Here is a 9,854-nt window from a genome sequence, read left to right as displayed (position 1 = left end):
CAAACATAAGTATCAAGTACATGATGACATTGATGTGTCACTACCAGGACCAGGTAGAAAATGCAAGCTATAACCTGTTGCTGACAGAATTGGTCAAGTGGGTGAGGAGTCGACCAAGAACCATCAAAAATGCAGTTTAACTCCAAATTTAAAGCTGCTGGAACACAGATGTGTGTTCATAGTCAAGCAAGAAGGAAACCTTTGCTCCAAAAGTGGCACCTGAAGGCTTGACTGAGGTTTGCTACAGATCACATGGAGTAAAGTTCTGTGGTCAGACGAAGCAAAAATTGAGCTGTTGATCAACAATGACCAGCAATATGTTTGGAGGAGATATGGTGAAGCTTTTAACACCAAGAACACTATGCCTGTTGTCAAGCACAGAGGTGGTAGCAAAAAGTAAATGGGATAATAAAAAAGGAGGATTGCCTTCAAATTCTACAAAATAACCTAAAATCACATTTGGTCCCTCATAATAAAGTCATTAAAGAACCAAACTTCAGGAATGTTTTTAGTGTCAAAGAAGTATTTCGTTTCAATCACACTATCGGAGAAAAATTATAGAAATATCTGGAAACTCATGAGAGCCGTAACATTATATGCTTTACTCGCGTATGTCAACTTTTGATCACAATTGTAAGCACAAAGTTGTACAGCTTTGTAACATTACACTTACATTACACCAGGATGGCCGAGTGGTCTAAGGCGCCGCGTTCCGGACCCAGTCTCCCCAGGAGGCCTGGGTTCGAATCTCGTGGCTGCCAGGATGGCCGAGTGGTCTAAGGCGCCGCGTTCAGGACCCAGTCTCCCCAGGAGGCCTGGGTTCGAATCTCGAATTTCCCCATTGTGGGACTAATAAAGGCATTATTATTATTTCCGTAGTCTTTAACAATTTCATTGTTTTGCGCCTATCCTTGGCGCTAGTTACGTGCAATACTTCATTCTTGTATCGTTACAACTTCATTCTCACAATAGTCCAGCTTTATTTAAAGATTACAACCGTCGCCAATTAATTCTCTGGTTTTATTAGCATCTTCTTGTAACATTTACAACTTGTCATGGAAATTTCCTGTTTTGAATTTTTTTGTTTTGTGGTCTTTTTTTTCTTTCTCAATTGTGGCCCTAGTAGTCCTTGTTGGTTGTTGGAGGCAGTCATGTGGAGTTGGTTCTTTTCTCGTATGCCCGACACATTTGGGAAGGTTAGTCCAGTATTCAGTAGCACCTAAGGGTTCGAGTCATGCGACATCTCTCCTGCGTCCTGCTTGCTGTAATTTTGCATCCACAAACATGTTGCAGCCCTCCACAAGTACCACTTCCCCTCTCCTAAACATCCACTTCAATTAAAAAAAAACCCAAAACAAAACACCACAAAGGTTGCCAAAAAAAAAAAAGTAAATGGAGATGCTCGTGTTCCATGGTAGCGTAGCACAATGTGCTAACCGGGTTTAAGAAAAGAGAATTGTTGAAAAGACTATTAAAAAAAAAAAGAAAATCCCGTATAACAGTACTACTACTTGAATGACTCTGTGACTGAACATTTTTATTTCATTTTTTTTTTGTTTTCTTTTGTTCTGTGAAGTTATGCTAAATGTGCGCCTCTGTAAATATTCCCTCTGCGTGCTCTGAGGAATAGTTCCCTGGTACTGTAATTTGCATTAAATAAAGAGTAGGATAGCCTGGAAATGAACACATTTTGTCTTTTGTCTTCATTCTATCAACTTTTTTTGTTTTTTTTCTAAAACCAGATTCCATTTTTTTTTTAAATCCCTAATGGAAAATGTACTAACAATGTTTTTAAATCAAATATAATTAAATAATACTTTTGAGGAAAAAATGCAGTTGTGTTAAAGTGATAAATTTTTTTTAAATAAATGCTTAACTCATTTACTACCGTTGACGGCTAAAGACGTCAAAGATCTATTTTTTAATTTTTTTTACTCGGCCGCAGAATTAAAATGAAATGCATATTTACTTCTGTAAGGTGCGTGCGTCTTGCTTTTTTTGTTGTTCATATTGATGTGTGGTGATCATACGCTTAACTATTCCTGTTCCACTGCAAAATTAGCTAAATAAACAAGACTCCACTAAAAACATGAAAAACAACTGCAAGGACTAACGAAGCAGAATATTTTTGCGTATTTTATTGTGATATTTTGTAAATGTAGTTGTGTGCACAGTGTACGACTTATATGAATGACATTGCTCCATTTGTAACTTTCCATTTCATGATGAGAATGTTACATGACATGACTCATTTTGAATGTTTCTGAGAGCAGTGGGGGTTTTTCAGGTGAAAAGTGAAAGCAGAGCTAATGGAAAGAAGATGATTTCCTCAAAAAACAGAACGACTGAGAATGTGGTGAGTCACAGTCAGTCATTTGCCTTTCACAGTTCATTTTCTAGATTAGGTTACCGTGGATATGTAGGCAACAAAAGTCTATCGCATCATACTCAGACCACTTAAAAACATTTTAGAAGTAGTGTATAAATTGTGGTTATAATGTTTGATTTGGTTCTCCAATCTCCTGATGTGGCGTCTACGTGACTATTGGGCACTGCTGTGACCCACGACCAGCATGTCGTCCAGGACCTGTTGGGCAGCCACGTCGGAGGGGCGGGTCACCTGCGGCGTGCCCATTGTGCTGGCTACGATCTGCGGCGTCGCGTTGCCCTCCACAATGCTGCGCACCGCCAGCAGATGTCTGCGCTGCCTCTCATGCACTAGGAGAGCGGGGAAACAAAACCCGAATATCAAGGCGGCCATCTTGTTTATATGACAACATCCAATGTTCAATACTCAACACGTATCATTTGAGTACAATGTAGGGAAAGTGCCTCTAAATGATCGAACAGTCCCGTGATGTATTGGCTAATTAAAATGTATTCATTCTTGCTTTATAATAAATCTTTTAATAATTGGTTGCTTAATTATTCATACGGAATGATACAGAAAAACACATTGGAAAAATAATGATACAGTGCAAAATTGGGGCAGCTTGGAAGTTTTCTTCTCACCACCACATTTTGAACCATTGTGCATTTTTTTAAAAATATTTAATTGTTTACATTATGTTGTTTCATTGTTTAGAAATGTCTGCTAATATTCTCAATGATGGCAACAAACCTCTCTCCCTGACTCTGATCTTCTCCACCTCAGGAATGAGAAAGCCGTAGACCAACTCTGACACAATCTCCTCCGACTGAAGGTTGTTGCGGCTGCTTGCACAAAAAAAAAAGACTCAATCACGTATGTTTTTTTTTTCTTTTTTTTGCAAACCGACATCTTTGCAGACGTGTTGGCAAGGGTCCGTCACCTCTCCTCGATGGCGTAGGCGATGTCATTGACCTCCTTGGCCACCCTGCGGATCTCTTCTCTGGCCTGCTGGTCTGCCGTGATCTCCATGGTGTCCAGGATGATGTCCTCAAAGTACAAGTCCACTGTCTCCTGGTGGACCTTCACCACCTATACCACACGCACACACTCGTAACACGAGCCGTCTCAGCAAGACTTCATCCAACCCACGTACTTCTCTGAAGATCTGGTCGTCCTCCTTGCGGCGGCGCTCCTCCGCTTGCCTCCTGCCGCTCTCCTCAGCCTCGCGCCTCAGACGCTCCCGCTCGGCCAGCAGTGTGAAGGCGTGGATGCGGCGCTCCTCCTGCAGACGGATCAGCTCCTTGGACAGGGTATCGAACACGTACTCCAGCTCTGCGCCCACGGCGGCGGCGTGATGAGCCTCCTCGCGGGACCTCTGCCAAGGAAGGAGAAGATGGTTGTCAGTAGAAGTATGCTGGGCGGAGTCAAGTATTGGGAAGATGCGCTTGAGCTGGAGCCTAAAAATGTGTGGAGGCTCTCAGGAAAAGATTTGGAATTGCCTGGAGATGCCACAAAAAGGCAGCCAAAAATAAATAAATAAATCCTAGCAATTCATTGGCACCAAGATGGGACGAAGGCACTACTTTTCTTATAGAGGTGCTTCCCCTCAGTTCTTGGCAGTAAGATACTGCAAGACAGCACCATGGCACTATTTTTCCTGGTTGAAGCTCCTCCCCTTGCTTGAACAACTTAGCAGGTAGACACTGCACTTGCAAGACTGGCACCAAGACAATAATTTTTTTTACAGGAGCGCTTTCAATTATTTCATCATATTTCCTTAACAAAATGGCACTCAAGCACTACTTTTCCAAGAGAAGCTCCTCCCCTCACTTTTCAACAGAAGTCGTTAGTACTAGATGCCACAAGAGGGTGCCAAAGTACTACTTGTCCATTAAAAAGACATTTCACCTGTAAAGACTGAGATTAAAAAAAGAACAACATAACAGTAAAGTCAATTCAAAATCATAGGAAAGGAAGAACTGCCAGTGAGTGATAGAAGTTGCAATACAAAATGAAAAAAAAATAATGCATTATAATGTTTTTTTAAATACTTGTGAAATGCATGAAAATATCTTATTACATTGAGTCGCAGCTTGTCTCGCTCCTCTTTAAGGGCCATGACCATTTCTTTGTCGGCCTTCTGCATCTGTTGCTCCTCTGCTCGCAGGGCGTGTGCCGTCCTCAGCTCCTTGATCAGGTCCAAGTGGTTCTCTTTGCCGGTGAATATCTGCATGGAGGTGCGCACACGCGAAGTGCTGAGCATGATAGCGTGAGGATGAAGCTGCCACCAGTGTGGGGACATGCAGACAAACACCTCCGTTTGGATGCTTCTTCCCCGAAGTAGTTTCTGCAAATGGATGACTGCCAGCTCCTTCTCTTCTTCCCCCTAGAGCGCAACATGACAAATAAAATGTGACACATAAAATAATCCCTTTTTTTTTATGTGTCAGAGAAGTGAACTGGCCTCTGGAGGCTCCTCTATAGTGGGAGTGACGGGACGAGGAGCAGGCTTTTCCTTCTTGACAAGATATTTCGCAATCTCCTCTTTCAGGTTCTACACAAATTTGGATGATGATCAGTGAGATGTGGAGGTCTACAAAGGTATGTATTTCTTTTAATAACCTTGTACTTGTCCAACAAAATGCTTCTTCTCCTCTCGGGGGGCTTGATGATGAAGACATCGCCCGTGCTGAGTTTGGGTTTGGACTGTTTCTTCTGCTGCTTGAGAAGCGCCTCAGTAGGTCTCTGCATTCGATTCAGCAAACCTGGTGATGATGATTTTTAACAAGCCGTGATTGAATCATAACAAAACTGCACTCCAGATATCAGCCAAAAATATGGCGTTTTTTAGTTAAATTCACATCATAAAATCGAGTTTGATGCAGATTATGGATGAGAATCACATTTACAAATTCAGACATTTGTGCTTTGGTCAGACCAAACTACACAAAATTGAATCCAAATCCATTTGCAACTTTTCCCCTCGCAAGTGCGTTTGTACAGAAGCGAATTTAATCCTAAAAAAGTAGCAAATTTGATTTTGGACCATATCTTTTTGAGCTAGGTTTGTATTACAACCAAGATTTAGAGTACAAGTCATTCTGTGGTTGTACCAAAGCCGATTATGGATCTGAATCATTTTGAAATGTTTTGGGATCTGAATCTGTGTTCAAATCCCGATTGCGATCAGTTTTGAGTTCGTTCATCCCGTGGCTCAAATCAAAGCTACATAATCCTTTTTTCCCCAATACACACCATCGTATGTCTCCACACGCTGAATTTCATGACTTGCTGTTTTCTTGATGGCGAAGTTGTCGCCGCATGCTCGCGAGGTGCACGTCAGAGAGGAGTACACCGTGTAGTCTTTGCAAGTGCCCAGCTGCTTGATGTTCTCCTCCATGCTCCTCCGCTTGGCCTCCAGCTTCCTCATTGCTGCATACGCATTTTTTTATCGATAGGTTCGAGTCAATGACAAGTTTGAACAGCACTCGTTCCACTGCGGCAATTTTTCTGGTCTCACATCGCATGTGTTCCTTGTCCACCTTGTGGAGTTTGCTCTCCTTTTCTTTGAGCAGCTTGGAGTAGATGTTGTTGAGTCGGTCTTTGGTCAAGGCCACCTGGGCCTCATCCTTCTGCTGCAGCATCTCCCCCAGCACGGCCAGACGAGCGTCCTGCAGCCTGCAGATGACATTGTGGTGAGACCGACATGGCTGTTGCCAACTTATTAAAACAAACCAAAAAAAAAATCAGATACAGAGAAAAATATGTATGCAATACGTACACATAAAGATGTTAATTACCCCATATTTAAATGAATGAAATGAAAAGAGGAATATTTGGAAATTTAGTCAAAATATTGCTATTACAATGAATACCCCTTCATAAAATCAGTAGGGTTGGACGGAAGATTTTTATAGGTACCACCACAATAACTAAAGTTTTTATAGATAATAAAACACAATTATTCTAAACAAAAAAATGCCTCTAAATATGTTAATAACAAATATGCCAATGAAATCAGTCAATAAAAGCCTTTACTTCTGTATTTTTCCTTCTCTAAAGGCCCACTCTTTAGCTTCCATTTCCTCCATCATCCGCCTCCTTTTGCGCAGAAGATTTGGGTCGTTGAGAGCAGGAAGTCGAGCCTCCCACACCCGTCTAGCACGCGCCCGCTCGATCATTTCCACTTCTTCAATACTTGCCGGCAGGCCTCGCTCTGATGGGAGAGGGCAGCTCATTACTGCATGGCTGAATAGTCAGACACATAAGAAATGGATCGAAAGCAGGGATGGGCAACTTCAAATGATGAAGGTAGCCACAGTTTTTCACGAGTGCTACTGAAGGACCACATAGGACCACACAAACTTGCTAATCAGATGAATTCCAAATCTGCTCATAAATTATTGCTCACATTGAAGAAGGTATAAGACCCGGTGTAAGCGCAACTAAGCCATGACTGCCATCTAGTGGTGAATGGGGATGTTACAATTAAAAACATTTTGCAGGTATAGAGTCTGGATGGCCTATGAATAGTAAAAATATGCAAATAATTGATGGCCACTGAAATGCATTGGGGGGAAAAAATAAATGTTTTCTGTAAACTCCCCAAATTCTACAAAAAAAATTCTCCAATATTGTAGTTTTTCTCACAAAAAAAACAGAGGTCTGTGTTTGAAATAAAATCTGCAAATAGCGCGCCGCAAGTATTCAGGGTACTGAAGTAGAGGAAATTATTTATAATCCAACCCTCCTCCCCAAATTGTTTATCTCAAAAGAGGAGTTGCATTAAGGCGCCACTCAGGGTGTCGTCCCGCCAGAGGGGTGGCCGTTGCCCATTCTTGACTCACAGAGTGGTGTGTGTGAGTGTGTGTGTACCCCAGGTTAAAGAAGCCACCGCCAGCAGCTCCGACGGGGTGGCCCCGGCGCGTAGCAAATAATCTGGGGTGTACGGGTCCGTCTGCGCTTCGCTCTCCCTGTAGTCTGTTTGTACTGCCACAGTGAAGTGGGTGGGAACGCCCTCATCTTGATGCCTGCCATTGGCTTCTAACTCATCTCTGATGGAAATGAGGAAACACTTCAGAAAACATCAAATTAATACAAATAAGCGTGTGTTGAACTTACTGATAACCATCCCGATTCACATCCAAGGGAATCTGTTGCACATACGGAAGAGGCCTGGAACAAACACAATGGAGTGCCGCACAAAGTCAAAAATCAAAAATCATCCTTTTTCGCTGGTTTCATCATGCTCTGCTTCAGCATGTGCATTCCACGTTCATTGGTCATTTTATTAGGTACACGACTAAGAAATGACTTCTTTCGTGTCAGGGCTGAAAAGAGCATCATTATCTTTGTGAAGGCAGAATTTCTGAGAACGCAGCTCTTGTATTGGATCTTATGTGGTGCAAGTGTACCTAATAAAATGGCCAGTGAGTGTATTTTCAGAAAGAGGCAAGTCCAAACCTTTTAAAATATTTCCAGCAATCAGCTCCACTCGGCTCGCACGTTTGCCTTTTTTTCATCATAGGCTGAATAGATGGAATAAATCTGCCAGTGAAGACAATCATAAGTGGCACCAACTATCAATGTTGTAATGCAACTTGTGTGTGCATATTTGTGTTACCCAGTCAGTTGCTGCAGGGCCTGCTTTCGTTGTTCTGCATTGCCACGCCAGCGACAGTCCACAGAATGTGGCAATGAATCGGAAGGGTCCAGACGAAAGGTGAACCTCGTATTGTTGAACATGGTTTCAAACTTGGGCAATTTTCTCTGCAAGAGAATAGTTATAGAACAAATCTATTGAGGCTCTCCCTCATAGAGGCAGCGTTCATCAGGAGTGTACAAAATAACTGCACTTCTGCATTATGAAGTGACAATAATAAAAGGACTATATTACTTAAAAAAATAATAATAATAAATACTAAGAAAAAATTCACAAAATTACACAAAATAATAATAAAAATAATAATAATAATAGTATTGTATTAATGTGATAAATTTTACATTTATTGTGATCAATTTCACGTTATAACATGATATATTTCACATTTTTAAAATGACATGTTTCGCGTCATAATATGGTATGGCTGAGGTGTTTTTGTTACTTACAACACGCCCCTTAAAACTTTTATAACTGGACTTGACATGGTCGACCTCCGAAGAAACGAAGTATATCGGCTCTGCGGGACAAAAGTGACATTTATTACAACTTGCAAAGCGATTTTCCCCACAACAGTGGCTCGTTGCACGAGCTAGCCAGCTAAAATAAACGTACATGACTTACCATACAAGTAGTCATAAACACGCTCCCGCTTGACAACTCTAGCGTCAGTTGGCTTGGGAATGGTGCGAGTGACAGTTGTCATTTTAAATATTGATTTTTATATTGACTTATCAACAAAAACTCGCAACTGGTGCCAAGCGCAAACGGCGATGTTGAAGTCCCAGTGTGAAGTGTGTTTAGGAGTCAACCTTGACAATACTATACGTTCTCTATGACGTCACCAGCCTCGGGAAAATGTATATAAACTGCATGTAAATATATTGATATGCATTGTGATATCACGTAGAGACATTTTTTAGACACGTGCTGCTTTATTTATATTCATATGCGAATATTTTTTTCGTGCAGGGTGCATCCTGAGATTGCTAGCAACAGGTAACGCTTCGTCGCTGCGTAACCATGGAGACTGTAAACTTGAAACTGTATAACAATGGGTTGACGTACAATTGGCACCATCCAACCGCAGTTTGGGAAATTCAGTATTAGAGTGAGATAAAATATGTCGTATGACTTTAATTCATGTTGGGAAATGTGCGTTTTTCTCGAAAAGAAAGCATTGCAAATGCGTCAAAAAGGGCGTGGGAGTCAACTACAACTCCCTAAATGCACTTCGGCAAAAGCCAACCAATCAAGAAACCTTTCTTGCTCGCTAAATACATGGTTAAATCCTACAAAAAAAACCTAAACTTTTTTAAATTAAAGACTAATACAAAAATATTAATAATATTCATAACAAATAAAAACCAGTATTATGAATACATTATGAAACAGTGTATGTATAATATAATAATATAAATTATTTTAAAAACTTTCATTGAATTTAAAAACGTATCAATTTCGTTTTTCGGCTTTGGTTGAGAATGATAAAACTGTAGCAGGGAACCCCAACTGTGCTTTAAAACCTTTACCAGGAACCCTAAGTGTTTTCAAACCCTAATTGGGAACCCTAACTGCGCTTTAAAACCTTACATAGGAAGTTCACTCACAGTCGGGATTATTTCATCTAGCATTTTTTTTATTGGAGTGTTTGTACACTGTTGGCAACTGACACAAGGTTTGTTGTATCTTAATTTCTTTCATTCTCACGAAAACAAAGTTTAGTGAAGGGAAAAATACAAATAAGTCAATAAAATATAGTCAAACTCACTGAGGTCTTACATTTCTATATGAATTGGGAGAGAATAATAACAGAGAAATACA

At 40.9% G+C, this 9,854-nt stretch overlaps 1 protein-coding gene across 1 annotated transcript; it reads right to left on the bottom strand.

Moving 5' to 3' along the window:
- Positions 1-2,235: 2,235 nt before the first annotated feature.
- Positions 2,236-8,806, bottom strand: cfap91 (cilia and flagella associated protein 91). The gene is made up of 17 exons (XM_088315212.1): positions 8,655-8,806; positions 8,480-8,550; positions 7,995-8,140; positions 7,835-7,918; positions 7,493-7,546; positions 7,247-7,425; positions 6,410-6,587; positions 5,892-6,049; positions 5,627-5,803; positions 4,994-5,136; positions 4,836-4,925; positions 4,686-4,757; positions 4,452-4,598; positions 3,525-3,746; positions 3,312-3,460; positions 3,122-3,213; positions 2,236-2,718 (listed from the first exon to the last, which is right to left on the bottom strand). Exons 1-17 carry the CDS (start codon positions 8,734-8,736, stop codon positions 2,543-2,545), a joined length of 2,220 nt encoding a protein of 739 aa, XP_088171338.1. The 5' UTR covers positions 8,737-8,806; the 3' UTR covers positions 2,236-2,542.
- Positions 8,807-9,854: the final 1,048 nt, after the last annotated feature.

This window comes from Idiotropiscis lumnitzeri, chromosome 14 (assembly GCF_059441095.1).
Source record: "Idiotropiscis lumnitzeri isolate Australia: NSW breed Sydney's pygmy pipehorse chromosome 14, RoL_Ilum_1.0, whole genome shotgun sequence".
NCBI classification, from domain to species: domain Eukaryota; kingdom Metazoa; phylum Chordata; class Actinopteri; order Syngnathiformes; family Syngnathidae; genus Idiotropiscis; species Idiotropiscis lumnitzeri.
This window is presented reverse-complemented; position numbering and strand designations above follow the sequence as displayed.